Here is a 21,352-nt window from a genome sequence, read left to right as displayed (position 1 = left end):
AAGACCAGATTGAATTGGGGCCCTGGGCAACCTGGTCTAGTACAAGATCTGGAGGTTGGTAGCAGAGGGGATGGAACTTGGTGATCCTTGGGGTCCCTTCCAACCCAAGTCATTCTATGATTCTGTGGTTCTGTGATCCAGGTTCTGCCACAAGTTATCCTTTTGATTCCATAAGTGACTTAATTTCATTTCACAAATCATGGGGTCATTTAGCATTTTACCTCAACTTAGTCACTTGACTTCTGAAAAGTAAATGATCTCCCCACAATCAGCATCCATACTTTTAAGAAATTCTTGGAATTCTCAATGTTTCAATCCCTTGGACTTTAAGAAATTCACAGCTTTGATAATGATTTGCACAATGTTTTCCATTTTCAAAGCTTGTGTACATAAATTTTCTTGATATTTCATCAAACATTATTTGCCAGTGGCAATTCCACTGTCTTCTATTAATTGTATAAATCCCTCTGTTTTAGCTACCAGGAGGTGCCTATCCAAGCTTAATGGCAATCCATCCCAATAAGCAGGAAATAGAATCCCTTGATCCAGACTGCAACTTGTGAACTGACTCCCTGGCTTGAACTCAGACTAGTGCAATCACTATGGACAAGACCAGCAGTCACTGGTCTTCATTCTGACACTATTTATTGAGTGATACTCAGTTTTATCTTTGGCTTGTCTCATTATCGTGAACTTCTTTGATGGACTCAGGCGTGACCATTTCCAGATCTATCCTGCTTGCCTCATTGGAGTACCATGGCCTCATAAGGTTTGGGCCCTCCTGGTGATGCCCCCAACTCTACTAATGGTGCTGGAACTCTTGGTTTCCACCTCACCTTCCCTTAGAGAACAGCAGTAATCTTGCTCAACCTTGATTAAAAAAAGAAGATAAATCTAGAATCACAGTAAGGGTGACAGATGAAAGAAAAAGAGACTGCAAAGCAACACTTAAACTTATGCTGGAAAGGTGCAAATAAAAGTGAAATGTTGAAAGATTTCCTGAGGAATACAGAATTTGTAGTGGAAGTGGGTTCCTTACTATATAACTGAGGCTCAAGTTTAGTTTGAGAGAGTGAAAGCACAGCACAATAGTTGGAGTGGTGCTGGAAACACTGCCAAAATAAACTGGGCCACAGAAGAGTTCTGTAAGGAAGACTGACTTTTTCCAGGAAATTAGGTCCCAGGTCTGTTTGTCAATCACAAGTTAGAATCACAAGATTTAGGGTGAGGGCAGAGAAAGCATGGTGCTACAGTTGAAGTAGGGCTGCCAGAAGTAGTAAGCACTCTAAGTAAGCTTCTGAGGAATAACACAGAGCCTGTGAAAGGAGGAATCCTGTCCCAGGACTGTAGTTCTGCACAGACCAAGGACTGAGAGAAAGATGTGTTACAAATGCTACACTTGTCATGTGGCTGGAAAAGAACTGATAAAGAAAAGTGACAACTACAGAAAAAAAAAATCCAGTAATACATCTGAGGAGAGAGTAAGGTTCTTTACCTATGGGTCAACCTAAGGTTTGGATTATGGTTGAGTACACCACTGAAGTTGGAGTGGAGCTAGTAAGAACCTGACAAAGGAAAGTCAGGACCACAGAAAGTCACACCTCTACTGTGATATAGTCTGGTTTAGCAAGAGAGATCAGTATATTAGTTTAAGGACCAATGGATTAATTTAACAAAAGGAATCCATGAGTGCTAGTTCTAAAACTTTACATTTCAACTTTGCTTGGTGTTGTGAACAGCCTTGTTTGCTTTTTTTTTCTCAATCTGTGAATTGTTGTTTTCCTCGATAATTTTGCTTCACAAGAAGCACTGGGTAGATTACTTTTATCTTTTGCACTCAACAGGTACAAAGACATCTTTCTCAGATTTCACATATATTGTTTTGGAAGTTGCCTAACAAGCAATGGAATTTTGACAAATTGGGGAAAAACAGCTAAAGGTCAGACAAAAGGGATGAAGCTGATGATGGAAAAATAATTTAAGTGGGCATATGACCACCCAGGATGCTGCTGCACATGCCCAGAGGGATATTAGCATATATTAATGAGTTTTTGGAAAATAATGAATATGTATGCAAATGTATTGTATGTCTTATCTATTTAAATGTAGAACCTAAACTCTGAGAGGGTGTGCTTTCTTGTCAAGTTGCCTGCTACATATAGTGAGGAATAAAGGAATGCCACTTTCTAACATTGCGTTTGAGTTAGAGAGTTTTCTTCCTGGATTTTGGATGACAGCTGTAACTGAAATGGAATTGCCAAAAAAAAAAAAAAATCTGGAGGGACGGGGTCTTAACCTATAAGATACTTAAATTTTAAGAGGATATAGAGCACTACATGTGCAGTGGGGATAGTAAGGGAGAGAAAAAGGTAATGTCTCTAATTAGAACCCATCTATGAGCAGCATTAAGTCTATTTATGAACTGGGAGTCTTTGGACTATGGGTCAGTTCAGATTTTGGTTAGGGTTGACAGAATGACTACAGCTGGACTGAGGTTCAGAAAGGGCTGCTAAAACCAAGTGAAAGCTGAAAAGAAATTTATTCTCAGAACACTGCTGTCACTGGAGAAATGAATGGAATCATAGTATCATTAAGTCTCCCTCAACGCAGATATCCTCTTGCTTTAGAATTCTTCGTGTTATCTTACACTGTACCTCCTGTCTCTTTTTCCCTCAGAATGTGCACCTTCCAATGTCAATCTTTTCTCTGCTTCTCTGGCATACCCTTTCCTCCTGATCTCACACTCCCAACATACTTTTCAACTTAAAATTCCATTTATCCTCCTCTTAACATGCATGGCTTCCATACCCATTCCTTTCATCTTTCCATCAAAACTTTGTCTTCTAATTCTGACTGCAATTACTCTCCAATTCCAGGCCCCTCAACTCTCACCTCACATACTTTCCCCAATTCTAGCCTACGGTAAAATTTCCAACTCCACCCTTCTTCACTTGAATTGGAGCATAATGTATTTTATAACTTGTTTTCACAAATAGATTATATGAAAAAGTAGAAATGCCATATATTTTAGTAGCATATTTTAGAAATAAAGTTGTTGAATTGTATTGTGTGATTGATTCTTTCAAAACTGTAATAGCTTTCCGATGTTGCAAATAGTATGGATGTAGTATTACAGACTAGAAAGCATGTTGTAAGGCTGTTCTGTTCTGACAAGAGACCCTCAGCAAAAGAAACACAATAATGAAAGCCAAGGCCTCCACAGAAGGCCAAATTGTCTCACCGTGGGATTAGGCTGGGATGCAACAGGCAGACATCAAGATACTCTGCTCTATCCTCCTTATCTTCTACGCTCCAGGATGTCATTAAAAGCCAGGTTAACATCCTAGTATACATATATCATTTAAAGACAGGTTGCCAACCTTATCTCGATCTGAGGATGAGCAGATGTCCAGAAATAATGAATGAGAGCTAAGTGAGCAAATGTTATGATTTTGGTGCCTTGATGAAGAAAGTTCATCTAAAGGACAAGAGAGGAAATCCATTGGATGAAGACTGTAGGTTGGACTGTCACGATGGTAAAACAAAGCTAGATGGCAGAAGAGATCATGGAATAGAAGACTGGAGACCTCATAAATCACTACCTGAGATAGGTGAGTATATGTTAATTTGTCTCAAGTGTAACTGATGAATATATTCTATCTGTGGAAATATAACGGACTCTTAATCATGTTATCTTTGAAATGCTTATGGTACAAATATCCCCAGTGCTTCCCGGCGCTGCTAATAAAGAATACCTGATTTAATAGCAACAAAACTTTGCTGTTAATCTTCTGTGCACCTGTCTTCGATTCACACTCAACTCACATACTAAACAGCACGGAAGTTCCAGTTTCCTTCCAACCCGTGGATTGCAAGACACAATATTTCAGTGGTCATACTTTACTAGCTTCCACTCACTCAACACATAGATACTCTAAACTACTTAAGTGTCTTCAAATTCTAGTTCTCTCCTGCTTCATTACATCTCCATTTCTATGCAGATATTCTCTGGCTCCAGCCCTTCATTTGAGCCACATCTTTCTTCTGCATTCAAGCACCTCCTGTAGAATCACAGAGATGTTTATGTAGGAATGGATCTCTGTGAGTCATCTTTTAGGTTGTTTTGTTTGTTTGCTTTTGTACACTTTTGATTTTAGTGATAGAGTGCAGGAAAGAAATGAACTACAAGAAGTACCTTTTAAAATATCCTTTATTTGTGTATCATCCTATTAAAAAACTTATATAAAGGCAAAAAAAAAAAAAACCAAAAAAATAAACAAAAACAAGGTATTGCATAGAAATAACACTGGTGCAAACATTACCTGGTGGGAATGGCGTGTTGTTTCTTTGTGTCTACTATCTACTGCACAGCAGATGGCTAGCCTGAAACAACTCCATGTTTCCCCACATAAGCTACAGGATGAAGCTGTTCGACCCTATAAAAGGAAGTTACATAAGTATGTGTGCCCTATTCCATGCTGCTCCCAGAAACCATCTTCTAGGAAAATACTCTTTCCTTTCTTGTGTTCTCTATATCTGACCAACATACTGCCCAAGAAAGATCATGAGGAGCTGTCTTCTGTTTGCATTTCCCCTGTGTGTTTGTAGTCCATGTATACTAATAATAATGAAGACAGTGGGGAGGGACACAGGTAAGAGGTGGCATAAATTGACTATAGGACGAGAACTCAATGCATCACATACAAAATAATCTCCTGTTATCATTTATAAATTTATGCCATTATTTTTAACATCTCATGTGCTATTTAACTGTGTGCTCTTTTCGGTGCTTTCCACCTGTGATTCCTATAACTAAAAACTGTGGTACCACCAAGAGGGAACATAATTCAGTGCTATCACTTCCACAGTTTTCAAGCAGAGTTTCCTTTAAACAGTTTTCCCAATGTCTCTGACAAGTGCTGATGCAGCTTCCGAACATAAAGCATGATGAGAGAGACTGAAGAAATACTCAAAGAAATAGCATTTTCACACACTTGAACTGTGCTTTCATGAATTAGAGATGCAGAGAGGTTTGTATTTATGCAAATCAATATTTGTGTATGCTAAATACTTTTTTGCTCAATTATCACTTTTTTTTTTCTTTTTCTTTTACATTTTAAAATCTAAAAAACTTGTAGCTGAATAACAAAAATGGTATTTGGGGAAAACAGACAGTGTAAGCAAGAAAAGTGCATACATACATGAGACAAAGCCCCCTTTGACCAAACAATTACAAGACAGTCAGTGCCTTCCCTGACAAACTTACTGATGCAGCCTCACACTTTTCAAGGATGTTTTTGTTGCCTAGAAAATGGCATTACTTTTCTTCTCCTTTCAGGATGCCCATATTCTCCCACATCAATGTCAGCTAGAGACACAAATCAGCCCTGCTCTTGACTACCTACCTTACTATAGAGTGGCTTCACAGAGATAAATACACAAAACTTGTGTAACTACCTCAATTAATATTGTGCTTAGAATGATAAAAGTAGTCTTTAGAAAAAGACTTTGGGATCTATGTTGTTTATTTTTAGATTGTGAAATGGAATGAAGCATTCTACAAAAATAAGTCTGGATTGAAGGCAAAATAGTCAAATTTACAACTATTTTTTATCTGTGTTATGCATTTTTTATTATTATTTTTTACTTTCCTATTCACTAATTCTTTTTGTTCAAAAACTGTATGTAGATTGAAATTTAAGTTGGAGGAGGTACCACTGTGCAACTCAAAAGGACAGATGTGATATGATGCATCTTGTTCTTCTTGAACCTCAGAGAAAATTAAAGGAAGCAAAGCATCTCTGTCCAAAGGGAGAGTAACAGAGTCATTAGATGAAAATTGTTCTGTATTATCTTGTAGAAATAGGAACATATTTTAGTAATTAAGTATACAGTCTTACATGTAGCAGCAAGTACACTGGGCATCAGAGCCCTTTTTTTGATGAGCAACATCTCCAGTGAGACTCAGATGCTCTTGGTCCCAATTTTTGTTAGAAATGGAATTAAAACTGGACATGTAGTTGCTGTGCTTCCCTTCTACTTCTTCCCTGAATTTCAAGAGCAATGCAAATTGAATAGCTGAGCCCATATGGTGCTTCAATGGTAAACAAGAGATTTATGAAACATAAGGCATCATGCTCATGTGGACAAGGGCCATTTAAGATTAGTAACCTCTTAAGAAGATAAAGAGGGGACTAATGCTTTCCTGATAGGAAGTGGCCCAGCAGTTATTTCAGCCCATCATGAAAAGACTGGCTGAATTACACAATGAAACCAATATATTTTAAGAGTTTAGAGCATAAATATTCAGACTGGACATTAGGAGAAATGTGTTTATCACAGGAGTAGTTTGACATGCCACGGCTCTGAAAGAGGTACCACAGAAGCATGCAAACTCTACCCTTGGCAGTTTCTGTTATTCAGTCTAATAACATCACAGTCAACTCCACCTCATATAGGTCACAGAGTTCTTTTGAGAGTGACATTGGATGAGGTAATCTACAAAGGTCCCTTCTAACTGATGCTAATATAAACAGTAGAATTCCTGTCAGAGATGAGTTGAGCCCTGACCAGTGTTAAATCGCAAGTGCCTCCAATGGCTTTTTCTTCTTCCTTCACAAAACTGTAAAAACTAGGAAAGATCTAAAAAAAAAATTAAAATTAAAAATAAAAATAAAAATAAAAATAATGAATAAAGTAAATAGCATTGCCTTTCAATGAAACAGCATTCAAACTAGAATTTTTGTTCAAAATTTGTAGCCAGAAAGTGGCTAAAAATATGCATAACATCCCAGTGAACTCTGGATCACCTCGCTGGGTAGACTTTGCAGTCTCCCAGCATGAACCAATTCTGTGCTGAAGGTGTGACAGTATGTAGTCTTTCTGAGTCTTCTTTGGAAACTGCCCCTTTTCTGACTCTGGTCTTCTTTAATAAAATTCATGTTCCTCTCTGTCCAGAGAAAACTTTTCCAGTCCAGACAATCCCATCACTTTAAAGGCATAGCATGACAAAATTGTATAAAATTGTGATCCCTCTTTCTAATATCTAGTAGCATGCTGTGCTTTAGGCAAACTTTCTAAAATAGATAATACAGTCTGTGAAGTCTTGTTGCCAAATGGCCAGCAGGTCAGACTGCAACCTTTCTACTTTATGCCAGGGAGAATTCACTTGCTTTGCCAGCACTTGCAGATTTCAAAGTAGCATAATATCAAAGCAGTCTAATAAGGGTCATCAATTACAGAGCCACAGCCTTCTTTGACTGGGTAAAAACACTGAAATTTAGGCTTATAGGAAGCTCCTCATGATCTTGGCAAACAGTATCTTTATCTGTCCCCAACTGTCAACTGGGAAAAACACATCCTCGGGTGATTGCACAGTGGTTTCCACACTAATGCACAATAAATGTATATAAACAAATATAGTAAGAAGCCATAAATCATGCTACTAAATTCTAAGCTATATTTATCATAATCATAATCATCATCATTATCATAACAAAAAAGTATACACCATCAACTACAAGAAGCTGCAAGGCAAAGCAAAGCAGCTCCAAATCATAGGACTCCCAGTTAGAGTGGCTTTTTGAAGACTTCCAGTGAACTGAACATAAAGGTTGAAAGCGAAACGGAAGACTTTGAAGAATTCTCCCTTAAAGTTTAACATATATAATTTTTGCACATATAGCAGGTAGTGGTAGAGCAAAATGTTTTCTTAAATCTAGGGAATAGTCTTAGAACAGATATATGGTTTTGTGTAGAAAATCCATTTGTTTGGGGGCTTCCCCCCACTCTTTGGCAAATAAGTGGCAAATGTGAAACAGACAAAAATATGAATCAAATAACAAGTTATGATAATAACTGTACAAGTAACAACAAAGTAGATCAGTGAGTGGGACAGATTCCCTCAGCAGGGATTAGCTTGATACTCTTCGCAGTCACTCCTTTAGTTCATTTTAATGATGATGTGATAATGTTTCATAGGCTTTAGGCATCATATTTTTTGCCAGTCCTGTGAATCTGCTGGAAGAGTGTCATGGAGAAGGCCATACCAAGAATCTGAAGGAAAGCAAACAATAAAGGCTTCAGTACAAGATGGCCAAAACTGCACTACCCATGTTCATGGTCCAACTTCAGTTTTAAAAGTCATTCTACAATAGTCAGATTTCTCAGACTTCAATACTGATAAGTAAACCAGGATGCATATTATGAAGGCACGCAGCAATGCCTGAAGATATATTATCTGTTAAAGCAGTGATGAAGGCAAAAAGTTCTCAGGGGTCTTTGTCACACATGCAAAAAAGATTTCAGAAAAATATACATGTCACTTTTCTTTTTACCCAAAGTCTTGTGCTCAATTAGCCAAAAAACCTGTGACTGAAAACATCATATTTTGTCAATCTGTAAAAAGTACAGCAGTTATGCATGAGTGCCCAAATAATATCAGACTTTGTTGATACTTCCACCTTTTCTTTTTTATGCTTATACTAAGTTATTCAGTTCAGCAGCTATGATTTAACTCATTTTGTCAATTTCCATAACTTGCTTCCAAATTTTTTAAAAAAGAAAAGTCTCTAAGAGACTGTAACAAATGGATACTAAACCTGGTAACCCCAAAGCAGTGCTCTGAAGTCAAAACACAGATAAGTGAAATCTCGTTGTATCATGTCTTCTGTGAGGGTCAGTGTGATGACTGATCTGCATTCTTTACAAAGATAAAGCCTCAAAAGAGCTCATAGAATCCGACGTTTTTGAAAACATGATCGAACTCAAAGTGGCTGAGGACCACTTTTCACATAACAGAAACAAGAATGTTCAGAGCAAGTCAGATCTGCACTGACACACATCATACCAGCATTACCTGCATTATAAGGATGCACACCCCAATCGAGCCAAGGACATGCTTATTCTCATCAAACCAAGTCATAACTCTTTCATAACATCCCTGTAAGATGAAAATTGAATTCTTAAGGTTACATTTCTTTCATATGCATTCCCTCTATTTTTTCCTTATGACCTGACCTTACCGTTTTCCACACTAATTCAGTGGAATTCCGACCACAATCTTGGGAGTTTTCTGTACAACATCGGTCTGGGACAATGTTTTCTCCCAGTACTGGGTACCAATCTGTAAAGTCATTTACACCACAGCATTTCATCTATGGTAAAAGATAAATAAATTAGCTTAACTATACATAATTTGTGAAAAGTACAGCATCACAAACTTTTAGTTAGAATAATTGCAGCATCCGAGGCACAGACTCAGATGTGGATGATTCAAAGAGTTTATTATAGGTTCAAACATCCCTTATTCACAAGTTTTCTCTTTTAACTTTCCCACTCACCTTTACATGTCAACAAAACATTCCACAAACACTCCTTAACCACGCATGCAGGTGCTTATCCAATCAGGGTCACAAGTCATACCAAGCGACCCTCTCTTACTCCAATCAAGGTCATTATAATGTGGCCACCATGCAGCTTACTTGAATTTGTTTTTCTTTTCTTCTAGAGTGCCACTGGTTCTCAGCCTTCCTTTCTCATGCTGTTTATCTTGTTCCACAGCTTCTGCTCTGAATATACTTTCTTGTATTCCCACAAATCATAGTATCATACAATGGTTTGTGTTAGAAGGAATCCCTAAATGTCATCTATTTCCTGTCACATGCCAGGATACCTTTCACTGCTTGAAGCCCTGTCCAACCTGAGTTCTAATACCTCTAATGACAAGCCATCACTACTATTCTGGACAACTTCCTCCAGTATCTAACCACCTTCATAGTGAAGAATTTCTTCCTTATATCCAACCTAAATCTACTCTCTGTCAGTTTAAAACCATTACTTCTTGTTCTGTCACTACACACTCTAGTAGTATAGTAGAAAAGTATTTCTCAGTCATTCATACAAGCTGACTTTATACATTAGAAGGCTGTAATGAGGACTCCTTGATGCCTTCTCTGTTCCAGGCTTATGAAAAAAAAAACAACTCACTCAGCCTTTCTTCATAGGAGACGAGTTTCAGCCTCTGACCATTTCCTGTGGCTCTCTTTTAGACCTGCTGTAACAGATCCCCGAATTTCTTGCACTGTAGATAAAGAACTGCAGGCTGAGGTCTCACAAGAGTGAAGTACTACAGAGAATCATCTCTCTCAACTTCTTGGCCACATTTCTTTTGAAGCACCCAGGATACAATTGGCTTTTTGGGCTGCAAGCGCGCATTGTCATCTTATTTCCAATTTTTCATCCATCAGCATCCCAAAGTCCTTCTTTGGAGGGCTGTACTCCATTGATTCATTAACCAGTCAGTGTTGATATCAGGGATTGTCTCAACCCAGGTTCAGGACCTTGGTCTTACTTGGCCTTACCTGACTTGGCCTCTTTCAAGAGGCTCACGTGGGCCCAGTCCTCAAGCCTGCTAAAGTCCCTCTGGATGAAATCCCTTTCCTTTGAAGTGTTAGTTGCAGCACTCAGCTTGGTGTCATACATGAACTTGCTGAGGGTGCATTCAATCCCACTACTTATGTCAGTGATGAAGATATTTACTAGTATTGGTCACAGTAGAGATCTTGGAGGGGCACCACTCATTACTGGGTTCCATTGGACATGGAGCCATTTGACTATGACTCTTCAGATGCAGCCATTCAGCCAATTCCTTAGCCATCTAACAACCCATCTATCAGACCCATAGGCTTCCAATTTAGTTGTAAGAATATCATAGGGGCCTAACAGAAATCCAGCTTGAAGACATCAGTAGCCCTTCCTTGTCCACTGATGCAGTCACTCCATCAGAGAAGGACAATAGATGGATCAGACATGATCTGTCAAGGGTGATGCCATGTTAGCTGTCTCTAACCACCTCCTTGCCTTCCATATGTTTCAGATTAGCTTTCAGGAATATCTGTTCCATGATCTCTTCCATAATCCTACCAGAAACTGAACCACTTCTTTACATCCTCTAAACCATTGTTTTTTGTTTGTTTGTTTGTTTGTTTTGTGTGTGTGTGTGTGTGTGTGCGCACCTATTGATATCTAAAAGTAAATTATGTAATGACATAAAAAAAAATTAAAAAAAAAGCAGACCTATATCCAAGGTGTGTTAGCATTTTTATTTCAGTGTCATGAGCCCAAATGCCAAAACATAAGGTAATTTGCATTTGCCTACAAGTCCTAAACTGTTCCACATATGCAGGTTTTGCTGCTTTTCCTCTGTTTCAGACTGTACTTCCATGTGACTAGCACAGAGATCTCACACAGAGGTAAGCAATTTTCACCTTGCAATATATTCTTTGATCCTGAGTTTCAGAGTACATCCTGGACATTTGAGTGCAAGACCAGATATCAAAGCCTACACTAGCTATCTTGTAAACTGAGAACAAATCTTTCAGTTAACAGACTGGCAACTTTTTGGCCAAATTGCTATTTTTATCCAATGATAAAACTTTTTACCTCTGCTTGAATGATATTCCATGCATTTTTCAGTCCAACATTATTTTCTGAATTGTACAGCTTCATACCTTCCTTCAAATCCTTCTTTGCACTCTCACTGACCTGCATCATGCAAATACAGAATGTCAGTGCACTGCTATTTATAGGAAAGGATGAAATTGTAAAGATCTGAATATGTAATACATTTCTTTTGTCTCATCACAAACTTAACATGGGCAGAAAAGATCTCTCTTAACCTCAATACTCTCATAATGTGTCTTCCAAGCACCTGCCAAGGTGAGGTCTGTCTCACAGATTAATTACTCCTGGATTAATTTTCATGAGATTTTAAACAATTTCCCAACTACTAGGAGTCCATCATGTAGTTATCATCTGATCCAAACTAATTACAGCAGAAATGTGCTTAGCTTATTTTAACTTTGTCACAGACAGATGGTAGCAATATATCACAGGAGCCTCTCCTGACAGTAACTTATGGCCTACTTTAATTTGCTAATATTCTAAAACCAGAGTCTCAATCTCTCCAACTTACCTTTGTTGTTCCTTGCACAGATTCAGGCAGGCTATAATCAAAAGCCAATATAAAATAAATTGAAAAAGGGCATTATCATTTTTCTACTTGTTGGGACATGCTTGCAGGATTTAAAATTCTCAACAGTGTTCTTGCTTCAGAGGAGGAAGTTGGAATGCTTACCATCTCCTTTTGTTCTATTTCTGATATAAATTTCTGTCCAAGCCTGGAACCTTGGATGTAAGCAGAAATGTATCTTGATTCTGACAGCCAAATCCAATGAAGATTTGGGAAAAAGCTAAGAAGCAGTTTGCAGTTTTGCCAACTCAGCAGTGAGATGGCAAAATATAGTTAGCCTATATATAGATCCTGGCATTGAGGACAACTATTTTTTAAGTTTTGTTTCATTCCTCTTTCATATTTTATTCAAAAACAGTAGTTCACCCCAAGTCCCTGAAAGTGGCAGACATCATCATGACAACCAGGGAAGAGATACAGTATGGAAAGAGCTCAGTTTTGAAATGAGTCTGGATATGCTCATGGGATGTCCTCTGTTAAACAGAGCTCTCCAATTCCCCCAGGATTTTTCCAGTCTTACCAAGCTGCTAAGCAGTACCTAGTTCACTAAACTATTACTAGACAGCAGGCTAACTTCCTACAATTGGCTTTATGAGAAGCTGCATCTCGATCCACTCCCCAGACTTGCTCCTTGCTCCTCCAGTCCTGTGTTGGACTTAAGAAGACAACCATGTCCAAACCAGGACCCAGGTACTTTTTGCTGAGTCATCTAATAGCTATGTTGATGGGTATCTTAACATTTAGGATAAGATTAAACAGAAGGCTTTGGACCATGGCTTTTATTTCAGGGAGGAGTGTTTTCTCCTATTTGCTTTTCTTATCATTTCTTCCCTTCCTTTTTCCCCAGAAGCAGCTTACAGAAAACAGACAAGATCTCAGGGATAAACCTTTGCAAAACTGAAGAGCAAAGAAAACACACACACTTCCATCTAACAAAAACAAATTGAACCTGGTTTGCCTGCTAGTAAAGATAATTAATCTGTATGTCATATTTGCTTACCTTGTCCATATAAACAAAGAACAAAATGAGCAATACCAGCTCTGCCAGGAGAATTACCAGCAAAACGATGAAAAACTAGAACAAAGAAAAAAACTGTGAATACACACTTGCAAAATAGACAGTGATGAACTGAAGATTATAGGCCTTGTCCTCTACTGACAAAAATATGCTAGTTTGAATTCAAACAGTTCAAGTTATGTTAGTACTATCTTGTCACTAAAGTTCACGTAGATCTCACCATCGATGAGGAAGCACACTGTTTACCAATCTCTGAATCTTATATTTTGCTCTGCTATCATTTTTCAAGTTTCAGCAATGCACATAGTCATTCTCTTTTCCTCATACAACCTACAGATCAAATGCTACCTATTACCACAGAGATAAATGTGATGTGTTACAGGAATGGTTTCCTTGTAGGTGGGCTTAAACTAGATCTGACTACCTGTTTGAATAGTCATTATATTAGTCAGCATTTCTACTTCTAACTGTCTGTAGTTGAAGTCTCTCTCTGCAAGGGGCAGCCCAAGTATGAGCTCCGACAGTTTCTAATTACTCTTGATGTCCAGTAGCAACCTTCTAACTACCAGTGGTATGCCACATAGCTATGACATCCCTATATACACAGTGGAAGAAATGGAAGGTGATGTGCTGTAAACTCTAAAAGTCAGAAATACACAATAACCTGTATTACAAGACTTCTGCAGTCTTGTAAGAGTATAAACACATACTTAAAAAAAGAAAATAGTTTCTGTTGGTGTTGTAGTTTATGAGAATGAAGAACACAGACTCCATTACTATTCTCTATTTCCTTTCATAGCTGAACAACATACCAAAAAAAACCAGCAGAGAGTGGAATACTGCATGTTTCTCCTTCAGTTTAAATTTCTGAAGTGGTATAGGGAATACTGCTCAGTTGTTCCCCAACATCATATAAGAGAGACATTTTCACATGAAAAACTCACACGATCCTCATTAATACAGCACTTGCAATTCGTAAACTGCAATTAAATTGGAATTTGTCTTCTTCAGTAGCCCTTCTCTCACCTTCAGAATGGTGAGGATCATGATGAAACCTGGGTTTATGGAAGAGGAGAGATCCATGGTGTGTTTTCTAAGAGGGGTTCTCAAACTCTACGCTTCCTTGCTCGACAAATGCTGCCAATTACCAGACTATTATTTTTTTTTACATTTCTTTTTAATGGTAATGCCAGGCAGAGACCCTATCTTCAGTTCAGATGCTTTCCACCAATCTGACACAGGCCTTATCTAAAGACAAAGCAGAAAATAGCCATGAGGAATTGTGACTGGCATCCAAAAGTTTTATTACTGTGACCAAACCCGTGGAATGTCATACTGCAATTCTACAGAAGACAGGAAGTTAAGGGAAATGTTAGTGATCTACAGGACTGCTTTTGCACTGGTGAAAATATTTCTTTTTTTCATAAAATAAACACAAAGCAAGTGTTCATGAAAATAAGTATTGATGTCTTACACTCAAAAGTAGGCACTTGTTTTCCTTGATAGCACCTAGGCACCCCAGAAAGCCAGTGACCATGATGACTGTGCCAAAGGCAATGACTAGGTTGGCAGCCGAAAGTGATGGAAAGCTAGGAGAAAATGTGGCGAAGTTTCCTTGTGACACTGACAGCCAGATGCCCACGCCCAGAAGCCCACAGCCACATAACTGCAAAGAGATAAAATAAAGGTTTAATCATTAAAATGAATGGCACTGACTCCTTGCTCTGTCCTCTAGAAGCAAGGAAATTCTCAAGCAGATTCCCAGTTAACTGTTCTGTAGTAATATTCTCTCTGGCTTGGTGCTGAAACAAAATTAAACTAAATGTCCTTTCCTAAATTTAGACATAAATCTAGTCAAAAGCCACTGGATGGCAGAACTCTATTTTTGAAGACTGAGCACATGAAGCCAGGGCTACCAATTTGTCTCCCAGCAACACAACATAGTGCAAGTTTTCTGTAGGAAGGAAAAAAACATTATTTGAAAGAATTCCTCATCACACATACTTGTGCAGTCATCTACAGTCTCTCAGAGTATTCAGTTCCACAGCTCCTCATTCTAGGCAAAGCAAAGAAGTCATGGAGGTAATTAAAACATTATCATTTCAATATACACTTGTCATGATGTCCCATTAGCCTGGATGAGTTTTATGATGAGTTCTCATAGCATTAATGTTGTTTGCCAATATTCAATATCAATCAGATTTACAGGTTTATTATCTACAGGAAGCTCGACTTCCACTACTCTCTGCCAGTGGCAGAACATAGAGAAAATTGAAAGTTGATAATAGAGCCACTGACTACAACCTTCTGGCTGTGACTATCCAACCAATTCCTTATCCACTGAATAGTCCACCTTTCACATTCATCTCTCCAACTTAGAGATAACAATGTGGTATAGGAGCATGCCAAAGCCCTTGCCAAAAGTCCAAGTAGATGACATAAGTTGCTCTTCCTTGGTCTTCTGATGTCATTATAGAATGTTACCAGACCATAGAAGGACAGGTACAGGCTGTCCTTGTCCTTGTTGAAGCTGTGCTGACTGTCTTGAACCACCTTGTCATCTTGTATCTGCCTTAACATAGCTTCCAGGAGGATTTGTTCAATGATCATTCAAGTCATGGATTTGAGGCTCACTAGCCTGTAATTCTCTGGATCTTCCATTCTACCTTTTTTAAAAACAGTTTTTAACTTTCTTTCAGTCACTGGAGAGTTCCCCTGACATCCATAAATTTTCAAATATGATGGTCAGGATCGTGAGAAATGTGGGAAGCATGACTGCTTGTGAAGACAGATGCAAATAAATCATTTAATACCTCAGCCTTCTCCATGTCTATCGTTGCCAGTTCTCTCTTCTCACTTTATCAGCAGGGGTACACTCTCTGATACACTCCCTTTTTCTTCTGACTAACGTACCTTTAGGATGCCTTCTTGTTATTTTTCATGTCACTCACCATGTTCAGTTTATGCACTCCTTCAATTTGAAGGAGTTCTCTCTGTAGCCTTCTCTTCTCCAAGCTAAAGAAGCCCAGTTCCCTCAACCTTTCTTCATAGGAGAGGTGTTCTGGCCCTCTGATCATCCTAGTTACCCACCTCTGAACTTGTTCCAAGAGCTCTGCATCCTTCTTGTGCTGGGGGCCCCAGGCCTGGATGCAGTACTCCAGATGGGGCCTCATAAGAGCAGAGTAGAGAGGGACATCCCTCTCCCTGCTGGCCAACCCTTTTTTAATGCAGCCCGGGATATAGTTGGCCTTCTGGGATGCAAGCGCACCCTGCTGACTCATGTCCACCAGTACTCCCCAGTCCTCTGCAGGGCTGCTCTCCATGAGTTCTTCCCTCAGTCTGTATAAATAACTGGGATTGCCCCAATCTAAGTGCTATACCTTGCACTTGGCCTTGTTGAACCTCATTACACAGAATCACAGAATTGTAGGGGTTGGAAGGGACCTCAAAAGATCATCAAGTCCAACCCCCCTGCCAAAGCAGGTTCCCTACACCAGGTTGCACAGGTAGGCGTCCAGGGGGGTCTTGAATATCTCCAGAGAAGGAGACTCCACAACCCTCCACAACACAGGGCAGTCTGTGCCAGTGCTCTGTCACCCTCAACGTAAACAAGTTCTTGCGCACATTCGTGTGGAACTTCTTGTGCTGCAGTTTCCCCTTGTCCTGTCTCCACACACTGCTGAAAAGAGTCTGGCCTTGCCACTTTGTCCCCCACACCTCAGATATTTATAAACCTGGATCAGGTCCCCTCTCAGTCTTCTTTTCTCAAGGCTAAAGAGACCCAGTTCACTTAGCCTTTCTTCACAAGGGAGGTGCTGCAGACCCTTCACCATCTTTGTGGCCCTCCGCTGTACTCTTTCCAAGAGATCCCTGTCTTTTTTGTACTGGGGACCTCAGAACTGGATACAGTACTCCAGATGAGGCTGTATCAGGGCAGATTAGAGGGGGAGGATCACCTCCCTCAACCTGCTGGCCGCGCTCTTTTCATTACGTTCACATGGTCCCATCTCTCCAGTCTGCCCAGTTCATTCTGGATGACTTTCCTTCCCTCCAGTGTATTGACTGCACCACTAAGCTTGGTGCCGTCTGCAAATGTGCTGAGAGTGAACTCAATTATGTCATCTACGTCATTCATAAACATATTGAAGAGCACTGGTCCCAAGACCAACACTTATGATTGGCCTCCACCCACCCATTGATCACAGCTCTCTGGCTGCAACCAGCCAACCTGTTCTTAATCCATCAAACAGTCCATCTTTCTAACTCATGCCTCTCCAATTTAGAGAGAAGGATGATGTGAGGAGGCCATGTCAAAGGCTTTGTAGAAGTCCAGGTAGATGACATCCATTATTTTTCCTATGTCTACCAATGTTGTTACTCCATCAGATAAGGCCACCAGATCGGTCAGGCAAGATCTGCCCTTGGTGAAGCCAAGCTGGCTGTCTACCATCACCTCTTTGTCTCATATGTGCCTTAACATAGTAACCAGGAGGATCTGCTCCATGATCTTCCCAGGCACAGAGGTGAGGCTCACTGGCCAGTAGTTCCTCAGGTCATATTTTCTCCCTTTCTTAAAAATGGAAGTAATGTTTCTCTTTTTCCAGTCACCAGGGGATTTCATCCAACAGCCATGATTTTTCAAATATGACAGTGAGTGGCTCAGCAACCACATCATCCATCTCTCAGAACCCTTGGCTGCATATCACATGGCCTCACAGACTTACGTGCTTTTAGTTTCATGAGGTCTCAAACTGTTACAGTGGGACAGAATCTGCTCCTCTCACCCACACCTAGAGGTTCAGGATCCTGGCAGACATGGCAAGTCTGACCACCAGAGAAGTCTGAGGCAAAGCACTTAGCTTTTTCCATGTCTGCGGAAGCCAGTTCTCTGTACTTATTTATCAGAGGGGGAATACTCTCCTTGGTCTGTCTCCTCCCGCCTACGTACCTGTAGAACCCCTTCTTGTTAATTTTCACAACCTTGGAGCTGAACTTGCTCCATCTGTGCCTTGGCTTTCCTAATCTTATCTCTACATACGCAGACAACCTAGTCATGATGATCTCTAATTCTTTTCTTCCTCTTGCCTATTCCTCTAAATGTAGCAGAAGTCAATCTTGCACTGTCCTCAGTACTGAAAGAATGATAGCAATTTCCCTTTACACAGATTAAAACAGAAATACAAACCTTGTCAGAATTATTTAAAAGTATTGGCAGAAGAGTGAATTAGTCCTGAATCTGCATCATGTAACATTTGGCAGACATCATGACCACTGAACAGCTGCCTTTTAGTGCAATGACATTATTAATTATGTCTTCTTTGCCAAACAAGCACCTTAAATGAGGCTCTGTAATATCCCCTTCATTAAGCAGTTCATGTATATCTGCTAAATTAATCACACACTAAGCAATGTTAACAGTCCCATTCCATGACTATTAAAAAGCTCAGTTTGATCCAGCCAAGTTTCCATCTGACTGCAAACAGCTACTATAAATGGACCAAAGACTGTACAGATATCAGAGAATGGCCCATTTCATCAGCCTCATCAAATATTCTCAACAACTTCAAGATGACTGGTTTGAATCTGATGTTTTCCCTTCAATTCAATGCTAGTTGCCCTGAGTAGTCAACAAACAAACAAACAAACAAACAAATGGTGAGAGGCAGCAGCACTGATTTCTCCTCAAGCAGCAAAAGTTCCAAGCCAGCAATCTGCTTTGAAACCCTTTGACCATCATATAACTGGAGTGAGATTTTTACTGTGCTTCAAAAGACCTGTTGGCGTGACAAGATCCAGCAGCCTACCTCACAAGGGGACCAAGGGGCAGGTGCTGATCTCTTCTCTTTGATGACCAACAAGAGGACCAATAATAGCATGAAGCTGTGACAGTAGAGTTTTGGGCTGGAGATCAGGAAAAGTTCTTCACCAGCTCCTAAAGGCAGTGATCATCAGCAAGGCTTCTGGAGTTGAAGAAGCATTTGGACAATGCTCTCAGACGTAGGGATTGATTTCTGCATGGTCCTGTGTGAAGTGAGGAGTTGACTAAATCCCTGAGGGACCCTTCCAACTCAGGATATCATATGAATCTATGATTCTATCACTACACTCTGATAAAGAGCCCCTCTCTATTTTTCCTATCTGCTCCATTTAGCTACTAGAAGGCTACTGCATGGTATTCCCAGAGCCCTCTTTTCTCAAGACTAAACAAACCCAGCTCTTTCACTCTCTCAACCTGTCTTCATATAAGAGGTGATCCAGTCCTCTGATCATCTTTGTGGCCAAAATTACCCTAGAATTATTTCAGCCTTGAAAACATAATGGTGCTGCTAACTCCTTGCCCAGCAAAAATATTGCAAAGTAGTCACCATTTAATCTTAGCTCTAACACTACCTTGTTTTGTTTTGCTCTTGGAAATACTTCAGAAACCCATCCTAGAAGAACTCTAATTCCAGTTGTATAGGGAAAAAGCATTGTTAAACAACACAAAGTAGTCCTAAAATAGGAAGTTTGTACCAGAGCTACACTATCTTTTTACAAGGAGGAGAAGCATTAACACAAACCTGGTAGTAATTGCTGTTGTTTGGGTGTAATGGAGATATGTCTGCTTTCAATTCTCAAGAGAAAAGTAATTAAACATGCCTTTAATGAATGTACATTAAGATGGCATATTAAGGACTCCTTAGAAGACTTCTCATTATACAGATGATGAATTTAATAATCACAAAGAAAAACAGCATTTACTGCGCTGAAACTCTTTTCCTGTTTTATAATCTTGATCATATAACACAACTGTTTCTTCCTGGAAAAAAAAATCTAAAAAATTTTTGTTGACTGCTGCTTTTCCTAAAAACTGAAAAAAAAAATAACATTTTTTATAAAATCATAGATTCATAGATACATTAGGTTGGAAAGGGCCTACAAGATCATCTAGTCCAACCATCCTCCTATCACCATCCCTACCCACTAAGCTACTAAATCAAATCCCTTAGCACCTCATCTAAATGCTGAATGTTTTGAATGTTTTGAATGTTCCTGACTGATAAACCTATGCAACATGGAATCAGGTTATTTTTGACTTATTCATCTTGCAGACAAGCCTGTATGCAAGACTGCACAGTGCAATTCCTTGCTATCCACCTATTGGATGCCCAGCCAGATCTTAAGCTGTATCAGCTCCCCCTGGCCAGCTCCACACAATTTTATAGTTTTTTTTTGTGCATTATATGGTATGGACCATTCCTTTGGCTAGTTTAGTTCATTCGTCCTGGTTCTGTCCCCTACCAGCTTCCCTCACTGGTAGGAAATCTGAGAAGTCTTTGACTCTGTGCAGAACTGCTTGGCAACAGTGGAAAAATCACTGTGTTATCAACAGTTTTTCTCCCAGAGGCAAAATATAGCATCATACCAGACACTATACACTAGCTGAAACCAGGACACCTTGTCATGTAACAAATCCAAGGATGGGGATTCTACATGTCTCTAAGAATCCAACTGGAATTTTACCCAACCTCAGAGTGAAAATTCTTTTCCTAATAGCTACTCACAATTTTCCTGAAGCTTCTGATTTTGGCTTTCTATCCTATCACTGTACACCTCCAAGTAGAGTCTGACTACATGCATCCTTCCATGTAGTAGCTGATGACAGCAATGAGATCATCTTCTCCCCCATGACTAACAAACACAGTTAACTCAAATTCTCCTTGTATGTCATACATTCCACACTTCCAAATGATCCTGATGGATCTTTCCTGGTCTTGCTTCAGGATGTCTATGCCTTTCTTTCCAATGAGGAGTACAAAACCAAACACAGCAGTCCAGGTAAAGTACCAAATAAAATGTAATAATAATGTTTCTTGATATGCTGTCTTTAAAAAAAAAAAAACAAGTCATTATATGATATTGGTCTTAATATTGATCCCTAAGAAACTGAAGCATTCAACTCCCTTTCAGAGCATTTGAACAGCTGATTACAACCCTAAAGTCTAGTAATCTAACAGTTATTCACCCACTGTATCTTTCACTTATCTAAGCCATATCTTAACCATTTGGTTACAATATCACTGTGCAAGCTGATAAAGAGCATGCTTAACTTCAAGACACTGACTGGTTTCCACTCTTCAGAGTAAAACAGTTGTCTCACTGTGGAAATCTATCAGTCCTTTCATGGATTGCCCTTGGTAAATTTGTGTTGGCTCTCCCTAGTCATTCTCTTGACTTCCATACACCAGGAAGAAGCTCCTATGAGGATTTACTCAGGCTTACTAGCCAATAGATTTCTGGGTACACTTCCTTCCTTTCTGGGG

General features: G+C 39.5%; 1 protein-coding gene across 4 annotated transcripts in view; it reads right to left on the bottom strand.

Moving 5' to 3' along the window:
• Positions 1–7,965: 7,965 nt before the first annotated feature.
• Positions 7,966–21,352, bottom strand: part of TSPAN9 (tetraspanin 9) — a 157,095-nt gene continuing 143,708 nt past the window's right edge. For all 4 annotated transcript variants that reach the window (XM_065742357.1, XM_065742359.1, XM_065742358.1 and 1 more), the window contains 6 exons: positions 14,524–14,715; positions 13,032–13,106; positions 11,443–11,544; positions 9,024–9,155; positions 8,858–8,941; positions 7,966–8,055 (listed from right to left, as the gene is read on the bottom strand). In XM_065742357.1, the coding sequence (XP_065598429.1) occupies positions 7,984–8,055; positions 8,858–8,941; positions 9,024–9,155; positions 11,443–11,544; positions 13,032–13,106; positions 14,524–14,715 (657 nt within the window). In that variant the 3' untranslated portion in view covers positions 7,966–7,983. The remainder of the gene's footprint in view (positions 8,056–8,857; positions 8,942–9,023; positions 9,156–11,442; positions 11,545–13,031; positions 13,107–14,523; positions 14,716–21,352) is intronic.

This window comes from Cyrtonyx montezumae, unplaced genomic scaffold (assembly GCF_038088225.1).
Source record: "Cyrtonyx montezumae isolate F1298 unplaced genomic scaffold, pur_monq_1.0 scaffold_3, whole genome shotgun sequence".
Taxonomy (NCBI): Eukaryota; Metazoa; Chordata; class Aves; order Galliformes; family Odontophoridae; genus Cyrtonyx; species Cyrtonyx montezumae.
The sequence above is the reverse complement of the archived record's forward strand: the minus strand, read 5'-3'. Positions and strand labels throughout refer to the sequence as shown.